This window comes from Mus musculus, chromosome 6 (genome assembly GCF_000001635.26).
Source record: "Mus musculus strain C57BL/6J chromosome 6, GRCm38.p6 C57BL/6J".
NCBI classification, from domain to species: domain Eukaryota; kingdom Metazoa; phylum Chordata; class Mammalia; order Rodentia; family Muridae; genus Mus; species Mus musculus.
In genome coordinates, this window is record NC_000072.6 from 147,008,653 (window position 1) to 147,030,275 (window position 21,623).

Sequence of the window (21,623 nt, forward strand, 5' to 3'; positions counted from 1 at the left end):
GTTAGGAGTCTAGGGAAACAGTTGAACTTCAAGAAATATGGGTGAGTGCTAAAGAGATTACCCAGCATCAATTGCAAAGATTTCAATCAAAACCAAACGGGGTATATAGAAAGAGCCCCATTTTAAAAATAGGGTAATCTCTTTAACACTGCACCAGGCCAGTGCAAGAGAGCTAGGCACACCTGTAATCTCATAGGAGGCTGAGCTCATGGCCAGCCTGGACTACATAGGAGACTGATCAGAAAGAGAGTTAAAAAAGAGGTCATGAATGTGGGAGGGAGGGAGGGAGGGAGGAAGGGGGAAAAGGAAGGAGGGAAGGAGAGAGAAAGAGAGCAGTTAGCAAAGGGAAATACATGGAGGGCAGGAAAGTGAAGGGGGAAATATAAATTTTAATTTAAAAATTATTAATAAAAATTAGAGAGAGGGGACAGAGAGAACTGTGGCTTGGAACATAGCTCAGCACTGGACTATGTGGTAGGTCAGCACTACAAATAATTAAACGAGGAGCCCACTGGTTACCTGACTTGGAGTTCACACAGGTGTTTCCTTTGTGAGTTCTTGGTGCCGATCCTACTCTGTTCTCTAGTTCTCATACATTACCAGAAAACCCTAGTGTTAAAAATCCTTCAGGCCGGGCCGTGGTGGTGCACGCCTTTAATCCCAGCACTTGGGAGGCAGAGGCAGGTGGATTTCTGAGTTTGAGGCTAGCCTGGTCTACAAGGTGAGTTCCAGGATAGTCAAGGCTACACAGAGAAACCCTGTCTTGAAAAAAAACCCACCCCCCCCCAAAAAAATCCTTCAGACTCCAGCCCTAGGCCCCAGAGGTATTTGAGAAAATTATATCCATATTTCATTGTTTCTGTAGAGTCTGTTCTCACTGATTTTAATGCATTATTCACCAGATAGGATAGTTGAACATAGTCAACTTGTTCACGCATGAAAAGAACAATTAACCAACATGATGCATGTTATGTGTTAGACGTGTAGTAGAAATAAAAATGGAAATGGTACTTTGTTTACAATATATGTCGACCCTGAGGAGTCAGTACCTTGGCACTGGCACTCCGTGGGCTTGCCCCGTGATCGGGACATGGTACTTTTTTTAGTTTAGGTATTTTACTTTGTTATTCAGGATATTTGCTGTCTTAGGACCAAATTTAATCCTTTCTCCACAGTGCTTGCTCTCATCAACACCTTGTCTAGATGTTTGTAAATAGAGTTCCAAGCACTGGTGTATTTTGTAGACCAATTCTGTGATGCTTTGTTGCTCTGCGGCATGTGTTTTGATTGGTTTTCTTTTCACTTACATCTTTTTACAGTTTCACACCAGCGTCTTGCAAGCTTCAATCCCTTCACTATTGCCGCCATCTGTGGATGTAGACACTTGTGAAAAACCCAAGTTGCCTACCAAGCCCGAGACTTCATTTGAAGAGGGGTATGCCATTTATGGACTAGCATTGTGGTATAGATGCTCAGAGAAATAGAGCAACCACAGATAAGGGCACGTCACACTTACTTGCAGACACAGGTTTCACCGTCTGTTTTGCAATGATGAAACAACGGGGTGACAGTGGAGCCTGGAAGTGAGGGATGAGGTCAGAGCAGCCTTTAAGGGCTTGGGTATTACTTTCTAGGCCATAGATGCCTGTGAATAGTCAGCGAAGCAGGCTGAAGAGTGAAGTCAACAAACAGAAACACGGCTGTCTCTCCATAGGCAAATCGATACTTTGCCAGAAAATTCTCAAGTGAATTGCCTAACCTTGAAATAGACTTAAGAAAATATTTAAACTTAGATTCTTCTTTGCAATATTTTTTTTTAACATTTCCGTTCACTTAGAACATGTACAGACAGGCCCCAGCTAGGACAGCTTGCCTTGCGATTTTTTTTTTTTTTAACTCTACAATGTTGCCGTAGTTTCACTTCTGCACTGTTTTGACAGGTATGAGGTGGCCAGCACACCCTTTAACGTAGACTCTGTGGGAGAGATTTTTTTTTTTTTTGCCCAGCTGTAGGCTAGTGCGGTACTGTAAATATGAACAAGGAAGGGCAGACCAACTGTTTTTGGTTGATTAAGCAAAAGTCACTTTGATTTAACAGTGATTTGAGCTTCCTATGGGTTCTTTGGGACTTCACCATTGCAAAGCTAGGTGTGTCTGTGCGGTTTTCAATTCATGCCGTTAACAAATGCTTTTTTAAAAATATATTTTAGTGACGGAAGAGCAATCCTGGGCGCTGCCGCTGAAGTCTCCCTGAGTGATGGTGTTTCGTAAGTTGTATATCCTTGAGTATGAAGTGTGATCGAGGCTTCAGAAAACCGGGGATCTTTTGTGTTCATGTAACCATTACACAGTGACCAACTGGGTCATGAGAACTCAAGTGCGCAGGTCATGACAGGAGGGGCTGGAGGCTGATGTCACAGAAGCTCTCCACCCTGCTGTCTCAAGCCTGACGGTTGTAAATCTTTAGACACCGTCACCAGTTCTCATTGGGAGTTCAGCACTTTTAATTCATTTTGTGCTGATTTGTTATGTTTTATTCCAACAGGAAAGAATCCCAGAGAACTCGAAGCTGGCAGAGCTGCTTTCTGCACTTACATTTTAATAAACTGGCCTAATGTGAATGTTTACCCAAGTCAGAGTCTGGATTAGATTAGGAAAGCCCCAAACAACCAGGAAAGCCTATTTTCAGACAGAGTTCGCATGAGTTGTTTCTGTTTCTCTGTTATCTTTTATGGTTTTGGCAGTCAATATGACTGACAACTTACGTAAGGGGGAGAAATGCCTTTAAAGGTTTTGTTGCTCTAGCTCTTTTGGAGTAGATTCCTTCTATCGTCTCTTTCTCTGCTGTGCCTTCCTTTTTTATCCTGCATTGCTGGGGATCAGGCCTCTGGTAACTCACATGCCGAGCACACTGGCACTGAGGTACACCCCAGTGTCTCAGGTTGTGAAACTGGCCCCGTGTTTGTGCATTTAGTTTTTGAGTCGGGCCATCTCCAGCTGTGTATAACTGAACACTACTTATGAGAAAGAGAAAGTTTCTGTGATTTACAGGCTCCTCCTGTCTTCCTAGGGTAGCAAATGAGTTACCTTGGGCAATAACACGGATTCCTCTAGTGCCCTTTTTCACTTCCTCCCCTTCCTTCTCCTCTTCTCCCTCCTCCCCCTTCCTCTCTTGTTTGTCCCTCTCCCTCCTCCGTCTCCCTCCCCTCTTCTCTCTTTATTTTTGTCCTTTCCTTCTTTCTTTTTCACTTTTGGAGACAGGCTTTGTCCTGATAGCTCATGCTGATCTCAAACGCCCTTCTGCCTCTTATGTACTGAAATTTCAGGCATGCCCACAAAACCTGGCTTATTATGCTTTGATCAGAACTATTGACTGAATTGCTTTGCCAGACTCAAAACAGTTATTCCTCTTTGAAAGAAGAGAACATTTTCATTCTTAAGTAGAAGGGTTAGAGCTGAGCAGTGCACGGGCGTCTACGGAGCACCTAGTGTAAATGTGTAAGCGCCACTCGTCCATGGAAAACACTGACACTGCCAACACAGCCTTAAGTGTTTTTCCAGCTACTGTGACAAGTGTGGGACAGTTTGTGTTACTGGCACGGCAGCTAACCACCCTGCTTTTAAAGAACTAAATGCTGCAATTTACTTAAGCACTTAAGTGTTTGCCTGGATCCAGATTTTCTTTTATTACCAAGATTCAACCCCCAGACAATTTTTAGTTTCCTTCTAAGATGATCTGCTTAGATACAGGCACCAGAGTCAGCTTACTATTAGTTCTAATTATCATTATTTCTGTTTTTAGAACTTCAAGTCTGCAGAAATCTAGCAGCCTTGGAAATCTGAAGAAAGAGGCATCGGATGGCACGGTGGGTTCTCTGGCTGGTTCTGTTTCTGTTCCTCCTTCCACTTTTTATTCCCTTTTTCCCTGTTGTTAGAAGAAAATACTGAAGGATGGATCTTCATTTTGTCCCCATTTTATACACAGGAAAAATTCGTTTTAGGAAAGGCTATGGTTTCTCTGATGGGAGATTTCTAGCTACCATGGTGCAATTAATGACAGAGACTAAGAACAAATACAAAAGACTAAAAATACGAGAACAAAAAGTTGGGACTAGTAAGACAATATAGGAAATAACACAAGAAGATTTTGTGGTTTAGAAGTGATAGAAATGGCTTTTTTTTTCTTATCTATCAAAGTGTGTGTGACGACTTAATATATAAAGAATTTATAGCAGCCTTCCTTAAATGTTATTGTTTTTGAACAGGAAAAGGAGTCTATCCAGAAGCTTTCAGAGGTAATTTTTATATCTGAATTGAAGTATAAAATCTTTTAAATTTTATCACATGAAAGTTGAGTGACTGTCCCCACTGCAGGAGACCAAGGCTGTCAGAGCCCCTGCCACACTATGCTGGTGCAGAAAGCCAGCTAGGAAGGTCATGTGCATATGGTTGTGTTCAGTGACGTGTGCAGCAGGACTGTATGTGAGGGGTGCGGGTGGGCAGAAGAAGGATTAAGTGGGGGGGGCTGTGGCTTTAGGGTGGAGGCAGTACTTTGGAATTGATGGGTTGTTACGATTCAGGGAAGTGCTCAATGCCACTGAATTACTTAATTTAAAAAGTTAATTTTAAGAGCTGGAGGAATGACTCAGTGGTTAAGATCACTGGCTGCTTCTTCAGAAGTCCTAAGTTCAATTTCCGGTACCCATGTGGAAGTGTATAACCTATAACTGTAGTCATGTGGGAATCAATACTCTTTTCTGCTATGCACACACATACATGCAGATGAAACACTTGTATATGTAAAATACATACATAATTTTTTTAAGTTGATTTTTGAGATAGGTAAATACTTTTAATCCCAGCACTTGGGAGGCAGAGGCAAACAGATCTCTGTGAATTTGAGCCTAGCCTGGTCTACACAGTGGGACCCTTTCTAAACAAAAGTTAATTTTGAGATCTAAACTCAGCATCCAGCTCACAAACTCATGGAACTCCAGCTCCAAGGGACCTAACACCCTTTTCTGACAGACAGACAGACAGACAGACAGACAGACACATCTATCTATTTAGCATATGTATGGCTGCCCACCAGAGGGCTCTGCTGGTCTAGAGAAGCAAAGTGGGGTGCATCCAGTCATTTCATACCTGCTGCTCAGTGCCTGGATGCACCACGGTAACAGCAGAGGCTGTGAGAGTCTTTTTGGAAGCTGGAAGTTTAGCTGGAAGGACAATCCTGGCATCTCTGCTTGGGACTATGCTTGGAACTATAGACTAGTCACAGCACTATGGTTAGTCTGTCTTACCCAGGCATATATATATATATATATAATTTGGGTCCCTGTATTTTTCAAATGCCCGTTATTCCCCAAACCATCAGTGACGAAAACAGGGAACAAGAAATAACATGGATTATTACTCCCAAAGACTCAGGCTAGCAGCCTGTGGTCTGAAGACCAGCTACCCATTTATACAGAGTTATATACAACACAGTTATGCCCATTCATTTACATACTGCCTAAAGCAATTTTCATACAACAGTGGCAGCATTGAGCAAATGTTACGGAGACTTTATGATTTAAAAGTCAGAAACATTCCTGCTTTGTTGATCTCTGTCAAAGAGGAATAGTATGCAGCTTTGAAAAGAAGTAGACTTATACATCTTCCAAATGAATTTCAGAAACATTTCAGAGAACAGAAATGTGACCATGAAATACCAACATCTGTCAAACTGTATATGTGTTATTTAGTGACATCCATAGGTGGTAAAACTATAAGGAAAAATGTGGGCGGGAGAACTGCTTAAGAATGAAAGATCCATAAAGCTTAATTATTCTTAGGGGCTGGAGAGATGTCTCTGTGGTAAAGTGCTTACTCTGAAAGCATGAGGACCAGAGTTCAAACCCACAGCAGCCACATAGGAAGCTGGGCCTGGCAGCACATGCCTGACATCCCTGTGCTGAGAGGACAGGAGGATCCTGGGACTGGCCAGCCAGTCTAGTCAGTCGGTGTACTCCAGGTTCAGTAAGAGACCCTGCCTCAAAACTACAGCAAAGAGAGACAAAAAACATCCAACCTCTAGCCTCCACCCGCACACATGAACATACATACCCGACGTACGTACATTATTCTTTACATATGGGCATCAAAGTCCACATATGGAACAAGTGCAGGCAACTATGCTATGGTCTCAGAACTAGGCCCTAGATACTCCCCACCACAATGTAAAGATCAGGTAGACAGGGAAGGGCTTGTCTGCCCAGCCCTTACCTGCTTGTCCCTTCCTCATGAGTGCGGTATGTAATCCACAGCTCAAACTGAAATGAACATCTGGGTAAAGAAAAGAGAAAAGTTAATTTGGGGCAGTTGAGGTGGCTCATGGGGTGAGGGCATTTGCCGTCAAGTCTGATGGCCCAGGCTCTATCCCTAGGGTATCTATGGCAGAAGAGGAGAATAGCTCACACAAGTTGTCCACTGACCGCTACAAACACGTGTTGTGGCACATGTACCCCCACACATGCCCACAGGCACACATACACATAAGTAATAAATAAACGAATATTTTTAGAAGTTCATCTCTGTTATTAGAAAACCAAGCTGTGATGTTAGACTCATGTGATTTGAACAGCTTTACTGCAGCTGCCTTCACCAAGCCCTGTAAAAACCCCTTAGATTGCCTGCTGTTTGTTTCATAAAGCCCTTGTCTATAGGAGCAAGCGTGGTGTTCTGAACAGGTTGTCAGCATGTACTCTCGGTCTTTTCCTGGGTTCAGATCATGAACTGTATAAGGACCACAATAGGGTAGAAGTCCAGTTCTAGTCTTCACTGTCAGTAAGACAACTATCTCTCAGGTCCTTTTAACTCAACATCAACAAATGAAGGAAGGGGGGCTTGTCCGTATTAAGGTGTAGATAATGTGTTGAGTGTATAGACTTTCAGGTCCTGTGGGCAGCAGACGACAGAGAGTTAGTCAGTCATCCCTTTGACCATCTCACCAATTCTGTAAAAGAACAGCAGAAAGCAGGTGTTAGAAAGAAACACAGCCAGAGAAGAATCTCTTAAACAATGAAATGATTTTATAAGCGTGATGAGTGACTCAAAGTCAACAGTTCCTGATTGTATCTCCATCTTCTTACTCTCCGAGAAGAATGTGTAATGTAACTGGGAGGCTCTCCTCATTGGTCTTGTTCACTGCCTGCTTTGCAGATTTGCCTTAGGCTTCTATTACGGTAGTGGGGATTTAAGGATGTGAACTCGTTTATAGCTCTGCATCGTAATTGCTAGAAAAATAAGACATCTGCAATCCTGGGTATGGAGTGTCTTTACAGCATGTCTTAAAAAAGGAGGAAGATAAAAAATGCAGTAGACTTTAAAGCTGTGTTAGACATTTAAAGGAACAAATGTACTGAGTGAGGATGGAGGTGGGTGTGGTCGTTGTGGTGTTATTTCTTGGGCTTTATAATTGGTGTTGGGCTCAGTGTATCCCTTCAGTGATTGGTCCAGTGATTTGAGCCCAGCCTCTCCTAAGGACAATGCACCCTAACACCCAGTTACCTCCTTGTCACCCCTCAGGATAAAGCTCCGACTGACAGCCGCACGTTTGGGACCCTGCCTCCCAAGGTCCCAGGACACGAAGCCTCTGTGGATGACAACCCCTTTGGCACTCGCAAAGCCAGGTCCTCATTTGGCCGGGGCTTTTTTAAAATCAAAAGTGGAAAGAGGACAGCAAGTGCACCCAACCTTGGTATGTGGTGAGGGTACTGAGGGCCTGACCTTCAGGAAAGAGGCCACGCTTGATCCTACCCATCCCTTGTTCCTCTGTGAATGTTTCTCATTCTCAGAAATAAAGGGGAATGTCTTGGCGGGGATGGGGGGGGAAGGGGTTAGCAAAAATGCTTCAGTGAACTTAATTTTCATTGTGAAGATAAGTCAGCTCTTACCCCTCTCTCTATCCGGTGATATAAACAGCAACATGAAAACAACCTAACCCTGTGATGTTCTGAGATTTGCTTCAGACAGTCTCCCCTCTGTGCTGTGGGATGAGTGAGCCCCCATGAGTGACCCTGTGCAGTTTGTAGTCTCAGAGCAGTGCATGTGTTCCTCCTGTGGGCATTTGCCATGGAGGGAAGAGTCTGATCTGTTTCATTTTGTCACCCCTGTGTTCTCTCCATTGGTCTGCGTGTGTTGTGTGCGTTGTTGGGATACCTGAAGACCGTAAACGAAGTGCCAGTGCACCCACCTTAGGTACCGTACCCTGCATGCCAGCCTTCACCAATACTGCATTCCAAACCATCTAACCCCCACTCCTGGCCTCTGTGATCTCTACCAAGCAAGCTGGCTGCAATCAGAAAACATAGTCTGTTCTAGAATTTTCATTTATCTTTGGCTGAAACAGACACTACAGAGCCTTTGCTTTTGAGCCTACCTACTGTTTTAAGCAGTACTGTTGACACCTTGTACAAGTTCTGAGGAAATGCCCAGCAACCTGCAAGGTGCAGGGCTGGAATGTGCTGGGTTCATACATCCCGGCTCCCCTCACCGTGACTGAGCCCTCATCCACCAACTCTCGTTCTTCCTCCATGTGTTTATTTTCCTGGCCTCCCCCAGAAGTGTCTGTTGCCAGGCCAGAGCTGACTTACTGCTCTTATGGGAACATTCTGGACATTTTATTACTTTGAAATTGGGGATATTCAGTGATGACAGAGGTAACTTCATGGTATCTGAGGGTTCTCCATCAGAGTGCTTTTAAGAAAAGTTCATTGTCTGCCCATGGGGAATAGTGTGAATAACGCCTTCAAAAAAAAAATAAAAGTACAGTGCTTTTTAAAGTTGGGCTAGGAACATTTTCAGGGCACCTATACCCATTGTGGCTGTGGAGTGAGAATGGATCGACCCCCCTGGGTTTCTCTGAGGCTCTGTCATCTTAAATAAATTAAGATAAATTACACTCTTCCAGTTGGACAACTATTTCCAGCTACTCCTGTGTCCTTCTACGGCAGTACTTGATGCTTGTAGGCCAGTGCTGCTTATCATAACCCGTAATCACAGCTCTGCTTCATAGAAAACTCAACTTCTGCAACTTCTGCAAATCCTTCTGGGTCTCTTCCCCTGAATTTTTTTTTTGAACAAGTGTTATTTTCCTTTGTAATATGTAAAGTTTCACATTTTGGAAAACACCAGCCCTGTCTTTGGTTGTGGCTGTTCTCCAGGGATGGACAGTTGAAAGAACTTATATGATGCATCTGTGGAAGTCTGCAGTGGCAAGTGTGGATGCTGCTCTTTCCATGCCAAATCAAAACGACTGACTTTATATCTAAAGAAAATCTCACACATACCTGGCCACTCTTTTTCCAGTGTCTAATACATAATAGGCTGAGTTGGTCTCCCCCTCACCCCTTGAGTTAGGATCTCAGCCTGGTCTGGCCTTGAGCCTTTTGGGTGCTGGGATTATGAGTGTGCACCACCACGCCTGGTGACTCATTCTTTGAAAAGAATTGCTAGTCCTCTGTAACCGTGTGATCTAAATGGCAAAGGAGAAGGAGAGTTAAGAACAAAATGATATAGAATCTTAATTTGACCTCGAATAAAATGTGAGAGAATATGTTCAGGGGAACTGGGTAGTTTTAATATGTCCCACTTGACCCATTAAATTGGGCCTCTGCAGACTTCAGGTGTGGGACTCGAGAGTGAAGTGAGGCTCAGTAGTTCTGATGCCATCTGCCTGTGAAAGTAGAGCCATCTTTCAGGGCTGAGCTTAGAGCAGGCGAGCTTGCTGAGGGCCTAAGCAGAGTCTTGGGGTGCACTGTGGGAAGGATAGAAACTAGGGGCTACAGCAAAGAAGAGACAACCAGGCCACAGATCTAGGAGCAAGTCATGGCGAAAGATGTTAGAGGAAGAAATGAGTCTCACTTTGTAGCCCAAGCTTGTCTCAGAATCGCTCCTCCTGTGCCGGCCTCCAGGCCGGGGATTTACAGGTGTGTTCCACCACACACAGCTCTGTCACACACTTAACCTCAGAGGCCAATTTTAAGCTAATTTACTTTATGCAGGAGAGTAAGCTTAGGGGACATACACTTACATTTTTGTACTTCAGGGAACTTTCTGGAAGTCACTGATTTATAGACGCAAAGGGGAAATCTTTTTTTTTTTTAAGATTTATTATTATACATAAGTACACTGTAGCTGTCTTCAGACACATCAGAAGAGGGTGTCAGAGCTCATTACGGGTGGTTGTGAGCCACCATGTGGTTTCTGGGATTTGAACTCAGGACCTTTGGAAGAGCAGTCAGTGCTCTTACCCGAAAGGAGAATTCTTAAGTTGCTAAAAGCAAGAAGGTTTATATATTATTTGTACTCACGTGGTCTTATTCTATCCTTGGGACAGCTGAGACAGAAAAAGAGACAGCTGAGCACCTGAATTTGGCTGGTACATCTCGGTCAAAAGGTTCCCAGGGAACCAGTCCATTCCCAATGTCTCCACCATCTCCAGATTCCAGAAAGAAATCCAGAGGCATCATGAGACTCTTTGGGAAGTAAGTGGAAGGAAGGGCAGGTGGAGGACCTGACTTGTGTGCTGTTCAGGTGCAGAGGACAATGGGAAGTTTGCCTGGGCGTGGGTACCAAATCCCAAGGCTTTTTGAAAGAAAGACTGATAATGGGATGCATATACTCATTGGGCCTTGGTTAATATTTAAATTCAAATATCTGGACTAATGACATACAAAAACAAACAAACAAAAACCTTATGATTAACCACCAAGTCAGAAGCCTCCTCAGGTCTAACGTATGACCATGTGCGTTGTGTCCTTAGACTTAGAAGAAGTCAGTCAACTACATTCAACCCAGATGACATGTCTGAGCCTGAATTCAAAAGAGGAGGGACAAGGGCAACTGCAGGACCCAGGCTTGGTTGGTCTCGAGATTTAGGACAGTCCAACAGGTAAGTATACCTGTGATGTCACTATTGGCTGAAGTCCGACTTACTGCTCTGTCTGGGAAAGTGACTCTGCTTGTCAGTAGTTGGTGACAGCTGTGTGGGTGAGAGCAGTGTGAACATGTAAGGTGTCAGGATGGTTCTGGGGCTGAATGTTGATGTAGGTACAATTATGTGGGAAGTCTCAGAAGGCATAGTCTTGTAAAGGTGGGGCAGCCGAGTGGTCAGGAGATGGTTCTAGGGGCTGGGCTTGTGGCATAATAGCAGAGACCTAGTGTGGCAAACATGGGGTCCTGGTACCAACTCCAGCACTGAGAAGTGGAAGGGGAGAAGGTAAAAACTATGCTCTGGAGTCAGACTTCTTGCTCTCCAAACTCGTGTCCACCAGGCAGGTGACCTTGAGCTATGCCTTCATGCTCTGATTCACTTTCCTCTCACCACAGAGGGACCTAGCACCTATCCTTAAAGGTGATTGTGAGGACTGAGTTGATATCTGTCTAGTAACAACTGATCAATAGACATTAGCAATTTGATAGAGCCTTTGAAAGTGCATAAAGACACATTGTATCAGAATTCCTGAGCTTATCAAGACCATACATTGTTCGACCGAATTAATAAAAGCCTTGTCATACTAGTTGGGGAAAAAAGCTATGTTTCACTCACTAGGAGTCCAAGAACTTTCCTTGTGCTTTATTAAAACCTAGGTGGGTTTGGAGCTAACCATACTGACCTCCTGAGCATAAGAGGGCGGGGTTGGCAAACTTACAGAACAAGGTGTTGAATGCAGAGCCTTTTAAAGAGTAATCAGCTGGGAACACAGACTCCCACACAGGTGGAGCCCTGGACATGGGTTTCATCAAGAAGTTCCCTTTGGCCTTCAGATAACAGATGTTCCCACTTGCCATATGTCTCCTTAAGTACAATAAAGAACTCCCTTGTGCTATTAAAAAAAAGTTTTTGTCATGCACACACAATGTAAATTAATATTTTTTAAAAACTTAGCCATGTCACTTTGAAAATTTTTTCAAGCAGCAAAGCTGTGTAAGAAAAAGAAAATAGAAACTTCACTTGGAGTGTTCCTTCCTGTACTTAGCAGGGGCACATTATCTCCTCAGTGATTCTCTGCTAGAGAGAAACCATAATTCTGCTGAAATGAGTTCATAGTGCGCTTGAATTTCTTTCTGCCAAGCAGTATTTTCAGTTTGGGAGTCAGCTCTTGGGATAGTTTTTTTTTGAATGTGGAAAACATAACTTACATAGTTATGTAAGTTAACTGGGTTGCTTTAGGTCTCCTGGTAGGCCAGCAGCCTTGGCTGTAGCAGACCACCTGTGGGGCCTTCCAACTGGGGGCTCTTCACAGAGGCAGAGAAGATGCTGATCTGTTGCCCTGGCTGCAGTAGATCTCCTGGGAGGCCACTAAAGACTGTAGGGTCTTTAGTGGAGCAGTTGTACAACGGCTCTGAGTGCAGCTGATCCGCACATAGCTCATCTTGGTGTTTTTCTGTAGAAAGTGTTCTCAGTAACTCCTGTTGGTTCTTCCACAATTTCTTTTGAATTGAAAACAGGGATTTTAGAAAGTAACTTTCCAATCTCGAACTGAAAATTAGGTTTTTCTTGGTTAAATGTTTGTTGCCAGGGAATTTCCATATTGATTGTATGCACAGTTGCTCAGTACTGACTATACGCTGCAAGACTGGGCTGTTTCTCATTTCCTACAGTGACCTGGATATGCCATTTGCCAAATGGACCAAGGAGCAGGTGTGTAGCTGGCTGGCAGAGCAAGGCTTGGGGTCCTACCTGAGTTCTGGCAAGCACTGGATTATATCTGGCCAGACCCTTTTGCAGGCTTCTCAGCAGGATCTGGAGAAGGTAACTGTTCCCATTCTCCTGTACGTAATAAGAAGAGGGGGGTGCGCATGTATAGCTGGAAATGCAGCTCAGGGGTAGTGCGCTTGTCTGACGTGTGAGAGCCCAAGGTTCAATCCCCAGCAACACCTACCCTCAGCCAGAGTCTTGATGTAGTATTGATCCTTTATCATCCTGAAACAGAGCCGGCTGAGTGGAACCCGTAATGAAAAGCATTAGCTTATGTAATTATATAGGTGCTATAGTGAATAGACTTCATAAAATGGATACAGTTCATACATCTCACTCATTTTGTAAACACACATTGACATATCTTTTTAATATAATATATGCAATTCAACTTCACAAAGGAATACTTTATATATTTTATGTTGTAATTCTCAAACACTGTACACAAAATAGAAGTCAAATCCCATTATGCATTCAACAGTTTCTTTCTTACAAATAAAATGAATTTATTTAGGCAGTGTCTAACATCCCACTGAGCCCATTGTGGTAGACTTGGGCCTTTTCTTCAGCAATGCTGTCCTGGCCTGAGGTTCATACTATAATTCAATATAGACTGGGTTATTAGCCTGAGGTAGTGTTCTAACTCAATGCAGGGCTGGTCTTGAAGGGAAGCTTCCTGGTGGAGGGTTCTTTGCTGGTGGATCCAACCCTGATGGACAAAATTCTAAGGCTCTGTTTATTGTTTCAGGAACTTGGCATCAAGCATTCACTGCATCGTAAGAAGCTCCAGCTGGCCCTGCAGGCCCTGGGATCTGAAGAAGAAACCAACTATGGGAAGCTAGACTTCAACTGGGTTACTAGTAAGAGGCCTTTATGCATGAAGAAGAATAAACATTGTCATATTTTCTCCTTGACAGTTAGGCAAGTTCATAGCTTGATAACGGCACTGGCTTTTCTCCTTTAGGATGGCTGGATGATATTGGCCTCCCTCAGTACAAGACCCAGTTTGATGAAGGGCGGGTGGACGGTCGAATGCTGCACTACATGACTGTGGTTAGTAGATCTCTGTTGGGGTGTTTCCTGTGAAGTGATGTTGTAACAGTTGGTACAGCTCTGAGATAATTAGAAACTTAAGCCAGGCAAAACTATATTTAGCCTAAGCTATCTAGAGGACTGAGGTAGTCAACAAGGTGAGTTCTGAAGTGTACACGTGGATGTTTGCGTTTTTATGGTGTGTGAGTTCTGTCACAGAATTGCTACTAGATAGAAAGGGTTGAAGCCCTGGTCATTTCTACATCACGCGTTCCAGAGTTACGAAGCTCTAGTTTGCCCTGGTGTGCACAAGGACCAGCCTCCTCCCTTGCCTTCCTTCGCACGGCTGCTCCCTGAAATCCTCTTCACATCAGTCCCGAGGGCAGGGGCTGCGGGGTTAGAGGAGGCGGGAGGCTGAACCTGCACTGCTCCCTTCTCTACTGGGTGTTTTCAGGCTTCCAGCCAGCGTAGGAAGACCGTAGGAAGACTGTTCCTTATGTATAACAGCAGGGGAGATGGCTGCCAGGAGAGCCTTGTTCTGGATTCCACAGTGTGATTAATGTTTTATAGAAGATCCTTTTATTTAAAGAACACGTTGTCAGGTAGGGAGCCCCATAGGTGTTTTCTTTGTTAAGTAAGGGGAAAGTTTAACCTGCTAATTCCATATTTTTTTTTTCATTGTGAAAGGAACTTGGAGCTGAGTTCATGGGATTTGTATTCTTTTATCATTGAGCCAAAGTACTTGCAAGCTTGGCGGGGACATCATGTAACCTTGCATGAGTGACCATAATGAGCTTGGCATAGTTTATAGCCGCTGTCTTTTTTAAGAACCACATTTATGGATTCTCAGTAACCCTTTAATACTATTACATCTCCATTCTTGAGACTAAGAGACAAGGAGCTGAGAAGTTGGGGAATGTAACCAGTTGTCCATGGTTACTAAGTAGCAGGAAGCCATAGAGAATTTGAACCTAGGCTGGTTCCAGGTCCTTCTTTGCATAGCGCACTATTCCACCTGGGACAAATACAGTGACATTTGACCTGCTTCTGCCCACGTCCATGGGGTCAGATGTCCCGAGGGAATGTGAGCAACCTCAACTCAAAAGTCACAGGAAGCACTTGTAAGACCTGCATGCCTGAAAGACATGGAGTGACACTGGAAAGAGTGACCTGTGATTCCTAAAAGGAAAGTCCCTGTTAGGATCTGGTTCCCTGGGTTGGCTCCAGGAACAGAAAAAGGATCTTAGTAGGAAACTGGCAAAAAACAGGAAGTAAAAAAACAGTTTGGGAGCCAGTGAGATGGCCAAACAGATAAAAGTGCTTGCCTTGCTAGCTTGACAGCATGAGTTCTATTCCTGTGACCCATGCCAAGGTGGAAGGTGAGGACTGGGGCCACAGAGTTGTCCCCTGACCTCTGTGTGTGTGTGTGTGTGTGTGTGTGTGTGTGTGTGTGTGTGTGTGTGTGAGGGGGGGAGTGAGAATGGTGTACATGTGAGCTTGATATGTGTGTGTATATGAGAGTGAGAAGAGCTTGATGTTTGTGATTGTGTGAGAGAGAGCTTTGTACATATGTGTGAACTTGGTGCATGGGGGGAAGACAGACAGACAGACAGAGGGGAAGAGAGGAAGAAGAAGAGGAGGAGGAAGAAGAGGAGAGGAGAACAGAGCTTGGTGTGTGTGTGTTTTCCTCCACACACACCATACACATGAACTAATGAAAACAATAAGCCTTAAAATTGGCAAAAGCTGAATAGAGTCTATACTAATTTTATTTGTGTTTCTTAATTTTGATGTGTGCCATAGTTTCATAAGATGTGAATATCAGGAGAAACTATGAAACACAGAATTCTACACTGTCTAGAAGCCCCTAAGTCTAAAATCATTTTAAAATAAACCATGTGTTTATTTATTTGCTATTTTTAAAAAATAAGATCTCACTGTGTAGCTCTGGCTGTCCTGGAACTCTCTATATAGCCCAGGCTGGCCTCAAACTCACAGAGATCTGCCTGTCTCTGCTGCCCTATTGCTGGGATTAAAGGCGTGCGCCAGAATGCCCAGACTTAAAAAGGGTTTCAAATGAAAGTAATCCTTGTAAAAAAGAAATCTTTCAAATATATTTCAGAAGTAATTAACATTTTATTTATATTGGAAACAGTACACATTTAGATGTTTCTTAATCTGATAGACTTTAATTAAATGAAAGTAGCCTATACTGAAGTGTTTGGAATGAGTATCTCAGTCTTAGATCAAAATGTTAATTGCTTTTTCTAATGTATTGTAAGACGCTAATTTTAATAAGCTAATCCTGCAAAAAAATTAGGAAATAATATTTGCTTGTTAGCCCCAAGAATAAACTACTATTTTTTTTACTCTTAAAAATATTTTTATAGAAACTTAATCTCTTTTATTTATTTTTTTCCCCAAGAAATATGTTATCAGTCACAGTGTGCTATGTACCTGCATGGGCAGCCTCTGCTTATTTTCTGGGTGTGTTGATAAGATTTCTCTCGGCACTGCCCTGACATCACTTACCGCTGAGATATTTGTTTAGGTGTGTGGGGCATGGTTGAAATTGCTCCCGGTACCCTCAGACTGCCCAGTGTTTCCTTGAAGACATTTATTGGTGATGTGTTGAAACAGAAGTCTCCATTTCTTCTCTCTTTTACTATTACCCAAACCCTTATACTGAGGGACATAATTGTTTTCAACATTGGTCACCAAGTCTGCTAGGTGAAGCAGTAATCCTAATCAGGGGACTTTGCAGGCCAGGAAAGCTGACAGAAGTGTGCTGAAACCACGGAAAGCAGCTTGGCCGCTGACCTTCAGGCGGGGCGGGACCTGATGATACTATTCTATCAGAACACCTAGACAAGTGATAAAGACTTGTTAGATTTGGGGGAACAATATAAATTTGAGGTTCTAGAGAGGGATTTGTTGAGAACAGAAAAGGAGTTCTGTTATGAAATGAAAACTGAAGTCACAAGCAGAGTGATTGCACTCTCATGGCAGAGTTGTAAGATTCTCCAGGGCGCCCCCTCCCCCCTGCTGTGGGCCAGCACAGTGAGCTCCTGTTTCTCCTTTGCAGGATGACCTACTGTCCCTGAAGGTTGTCAGTGTGCTGCACCATCTCAGTATCAAAAGGGCCATCCAAGTGCTGAGGATCAATAACTTTGAGCCAAACTGTCTAAGGAGGCGGCCGTCTGATGAGGTAGCATCTCCGATAAGAAGCTTGCACATGTGAACGGGGCAGTCCATGTGTGGAAAACTTGGAGCCATTTTCTCTTGGAAAGTGTAGAAAGAGCTGGTTTCCTCAGAGCTCAGATCCAGAGTCACTGACTTGTGGACTTTCCTACGTCCCTGCCTTTTGTACCCATAAAGCTTCCACTGTGTAATTGAAGCCAAACGTTGTTTTCTGCTTACTCTTGCTTCCTCCTGTTCACAGACTATACTTTTTCCTGCCACCTCAATCCACGGAGTAAAATGTCACTGTAAATATTTCCTTTACCTTTTCTTACTGCTTCGTAAGAAAGCTCGAATCTGTGGTACATGTTCTTTCAAAGAGCAGTCAAATTAGCAAACACTTATTTGGCCTTTCCTTTGAACACTTCACAGGACACCGGATAGTATGCTCCATGGGCCAGGCCTGTTAGACTGCGTGTGCAGGTTCAGTATCAAGGGTCCTATCATCAACACCTAAAGTGTACAGTATCTGTTTGTTTCCACAGAATAGCATCACCCCATCTGAGGTTCAGCAGTGGACCAATCATCGTGTGATGGAGTGGCTTCGCTCTGTGGACTTGGCAGAATATGCCCCCAATCTCAGAGGCAGTGGTGTCCATGGAGGGCTCATGGTAAAGCTCTTTCAGTTTGAAATTGATTGCTTGGTTGGTTGGTTTCCTTTAGTCTAAAGGGTGAGCAGTCTTGGTCTGAAATCTGCATTGCTTTAAAATCTGTAAACTTTTGTTTCCATGTCACAAGTAGAGTATTCTACACACAGCCATGATAGAATAGCTTTGTGTGCTAGAAGAATTGCATCAAGTCACCATGATGTGCCTATGAAACATAAGTGAATCTATGTTGGGATTTGGATTCTACCCCCAAAATTAAATTTCACTTCATGCTGATATTCCAAACTCTGAACACCGGTTCCAAGCATTGCAGCAAAGGACACTCACTGTACATCCATTTGTTTTCAATAATCCTGGTAACCCCAACCGTCCCAGGGTGTTCCCTGGATTTCACTTGCAGAGCAGTTTTAGTGTCTTTCTTTAAATTAGGCTTAAACCCATTTCTTTTTTATTGCTCCTCACCACTGAGTAACACCCAGCCGTCTCTCATGTGATCCTGGTCTTAAACTCCTGCATGTGTGTAGACAGTATTTCTGCACACCAGTGTTCCATGAGCAGTTGCTTTCAGAGGCAGCATTCCAAATGGAGCTGTGCTGCTGCTATCCCCTGAAGCCTGGGTTACACATGCCTCTCTCGGGCACAGTGATATGTGAACTAAAAATCAAAGTTCAGGCTGGAGAGACAGCCAAAGCATGGTTGCTCTCGAGGAATTGGGTTTAGTTCTCAGTACCCACATGGTGGCAATAACAATCTTTAACTCCTCTTCCATGGCATCCGAGACCTTCTTCTGGCCTCCATGGGCACTACTGTACACACAAGGTACACACACACACACACACACACACACACACGTAGGCAAACACTTTTACACATAAAAAAATTATTTTTAAAAAAACGAAAAAAGAAAATCCATACCCTGGGCTGGGGCATTGGGAATTACTCATGTCAGCGATTTTTGCAGTGTGAAGTACCTCCATTTCAACTGTGTATAAGCTATGATACTTTTTACCAATCCCAATTTTTCTTACAGGTTCTTGAGCCTCGTTTTAATGTAGAAACTATGGCCCAGTTACTGAACATTCCACCAAATAAAACCTTGTTGCGCAGACATTTGGCGACCCATTTCAACCTTCTGATTGGTGCAGAGGCCCAGCACCAGAAGCGAGATGCCATGGAGTTACCGGATTATGTACTGCTAACAGCCACTGCCAAAGTGAAGGTTGGTTCAGGATTTTGGCATTTAATCATTGTCCGACGTTTGCAAAGGCCCCATTATTCCACTTTCTAAGATGTACTCAGTTTTATTAATGAGTTTAAAATATCTGTATGTACACATATCTATAAATTTCAAGCCCAATTAAGGGATTGCATGTTTGAAAGTTTCTGCTGAAGTCATTTGTGTTATTAGAGTCGAAGAAGATGTGGTCAGCTTCTGTTGTCAGTGTATTTTGCCAATGCTGAGGACTCTGACGTGAGTCCAGTCTGCCACTGCAATGTTTTTGCTTTTCCCGTTGGTAAAAGGAGAAGTTAGGGTGAAAATAAGTGAGTAGAGAACATATACCTTGCAGGCGTGTGGTCTGCGCTTGACCCCGGGACTGCTGACAAGCAAATGGACCAACAAGAAGGCTTAGCTCCTGAGTACACCTTAGCTCCCGTGGTTTCTAAGTCAGAGAAATCTTAAGAACAGAGCCAAATCTCCTCCAGCCGGTGGGTAGCTACCATCATGGTGGTCGAGCTGTGCAGTTTCAGCTAGTGCAAGATTTACTCAGGGCACTGGCAGCAATACACCAGGATCCATAGGAAGGTTTTCGGGTTTCTTAATGTAAAATGTGAGTCAGCATTCCTTTCCAAAAGAAATGCTCTGCAGATAAACCAGTATATCCTCTATAAAAGAAGCCATAAAAGAGGATAATTGGAAAAAATTCAAATGAAAAGTATCTGCTATGCAGATTCATGCAGGCCATCGTTGGCACATCACCTGAGGATGTAAAGGCCAAGAAGAATCAGAAACCAGAAGTTAGGATGCTCAGAGAGAGCAGGCTGTCAGGGCTGCCAAGGGAGCAAAGAAGGCTAAGCAGGCATCAAAGAAGACAGCAAGGGCTGCTGCCAACATCTCACAAAGGCTACACCTGAACAAGAGATTGTGAAGGTTGTTGCTCTGTGGGTCGGTGGAAAATGCTAATTTAATAGATCAGAATTTTAAATGAAGATCCATCTTTAATTCAAAAAGGAAGAGAGTCAAAACCAGAGGTTGTGATACCTGCCTGTAATCCAGCATGCAAGAGTCTAAGGCAGGAAGACTGCAAATTCAAAGATGGTCTGAGCTATATATTACAGCGTGGGTGGTTTTTACTTGCCAAGGTTTGAGGCTTGTGCCAAATTCAGATTCCCTCTTTCTTCTTTTGAGATACTCCCACATCAACTTATCTGTATATTATTTTCACATCCTTAATATGAAGACAATTAATGAGTTCTCCTAGAAATGTATGCTGAGCTCTTTTTGTTTTTACCCTGTCTGCCTTCCTAGCCTTCTCCTGGGGGACTGTGTACTGATTACGATGACATTTCTCCCCTAAAGATCAGTGGACTCTTTCTCTCCAAGGGTGTGAATTCTTTTCCACTCATCAGTCCTACTATTAAGGAGAACAGGCAAATGAAGTAACCCCAGCTTTACCACCTGCCTTCCCTTCCTGTCTCCCTCCCTCCCTACTTCTCCAACTTGGGATGAAACCTAGGCTCTTAACCATATTAATCCAGTGCTCTAAAATTGATGGGTACACCCCAATCTGCCACTTTTCAATTTTTTTATTTTTATTTTATTTTTTAATTGTGAGTCATGCTCTTGTTAAGCTGCCCAGGCAGTATTTAAGCCTGTGGCTCTCATGCCTCAGCTACTGAGTAGCTGCAGTTGCAGGCAGGCCCATGCCACAAAGGCCCAGTGAGGACCACTGGCTTTCACTGATCTTAGACTGAATAGTTTTGCAAAATTTGGCTCATCCCTGAGAGGAATTCGATTGCATTAAGTCCTGTCTAATCCTAACAAAGGATTTTGACATGTCCAGCCTGTGGCATAACGGTGAGATTGACCTTTTGAGAGTTACATCAAGACAATTTATGATATTTGGGTGTGCTGATACTATGTCTGGGGTGCTTGTGGCTTTCCCGTGATAATTTGGTCATTGACGTTGCTTCCCCTGTATGGTGAGGTGAATAATTATCTTATAGGTGTAATTAGTCCTTTGTTATAGGGATTTTATCCTATTGTATTTGTTTGCTTTTAAAGCCGAAGAAGCTGACCTTTAGCAACTTTGGGAATCTGAGGAAGAAGAAACATGAAGATGGAGAGGAATATGTTTGTCCGATGGAGCTAGGCCAGGCATCAGGTAGCTCCCAGAAGGGGTTTAGACCTGGCTTGGACATGCGCCTGTATGAAGAGGATGATTTGGATCGGTTAGAGCAGGTAAGGTGCCCACAGTCATGCAGACACTGCTTGGAAGCCTTGCACACTGTCACTGAGGAAGGGTGCTGTCTTCATGTGCCTGAAAGTAAAAATAGCAAAGTATCCTGAATAGCTGCCAATTGCTGCGCGCTTCCAGGCACTGTCCTCAGCACCTGACGTACTTTATTGCTGGTGCTGATTTGAGACCTTAAAAGTGTCGCAGTAGGGAAGCTGAGGCACGGAGTCACTCTTGTTCCTGCTGCATTCGATGCTGTGTACATTCTTTCTGTTTAGACTGTCATTCAGTTATCTGTACTCTTGAAATTGTACAAATGAGCTTGTCACACTGTGGTCTGTTCATGGCAGATGGAAGATTCAGAAGGGACGGTGAGACAGATAGGTGCATTTTCTGAAGGCATCAACAATCTCACGGTGAGTGTGTACAGTGAGTGTGTGCAGCAAGTGTGTACTGTGAGTGTTTGCAGTGAGTTGCAAATGTTATTCTAACAGCACCCAAAGCCACAAACACCTCCTTGCATGTTGGAGGCATGTGCTAAGC

At 43.6% G+C, this 21,623-nt stretch overlaps 1 protein-coding gene and 1 pseudogene across 18 annotated transcripts in view; both read left to right on the plus strand.

Moving 5' to 3' along the window:
• Window positions 1-21,623, plus strand: part of Ppfibp1 (PTPRF interacting protein, binding protein 1 (liprin beta 1)) — a 145,417-nt gene that overhangs the window by 122,044 nt on the left and 1,750 nt on the right. For 8 of the 18 annotated variants that reach the window (XM_011241625.2, XM_011241624.2, XM_006507097.3 and 5 more), the window contains 16 exons: window positions 1,320-1,435; window positions 2,211-2,267; window positions 3,803-3,866; window positions 4,266-4,295; window positions 7,570-7,741; window positions 8,209-8,241; window positions 10,382-10,529; window positions 10,808-10,936; window positions 12,649-12,799; window positions 13,494-13,605; window positions 13,710-13,798; window positions 16,863-16,985; window positions 17,503-17,628; window positions 18,656-18,844; window positions 20,909-21,085; window positions 21,431-21,496. In XM_011241625.2, the coding sequence (XP_011239927.1) occupies window positions 1,320-1,435; window positions 2,211-2,267; window positions 3,803-3,866; window positions 4,266-4,295; window positions 7,570-7,741; window positions 8,209-8,241; window positions 10,382-10,529; window positions 10,808-10,936; window positions 12,649-12,799; window positions 13,494-13,605; window positions 13,710-13,798; window positions 16,863-16,985; window positions 17,503-17,628; window positions 18,656-18,844; window positions 20,909-21,085; window positions 21,431-21,496 (1,782 nt within the window). The remainder of the gene's footprint in view (window positions 1-1,319; window positions 1,436-2,210; window positions 2,268-3,802; window positions 3,867-4,265; window positions 4,296-7,569; window positions 7,742-8,208; window positions 8,242-10,381; window positions 10,530-10,807; window positions 10,937-12,648; window positions 12,800-13,493; window positions 13,606-13,709; window positions 13,799-16,862; window positions 16,986-17,502; window positions 17,629-18,655; window positions 18,845-20,908; window positions 21,086-21,430; window positions 21,497-21,623) is intronic. The other 10 variants (XM_011241627.2, NM_001355729.1, NM_001170433.1 and 7 more) reach the window with 3 other exon arrangements.
• Gm35876 lies at window positions 18,851-20,901 on the plus strand (annotated as a pseudogene).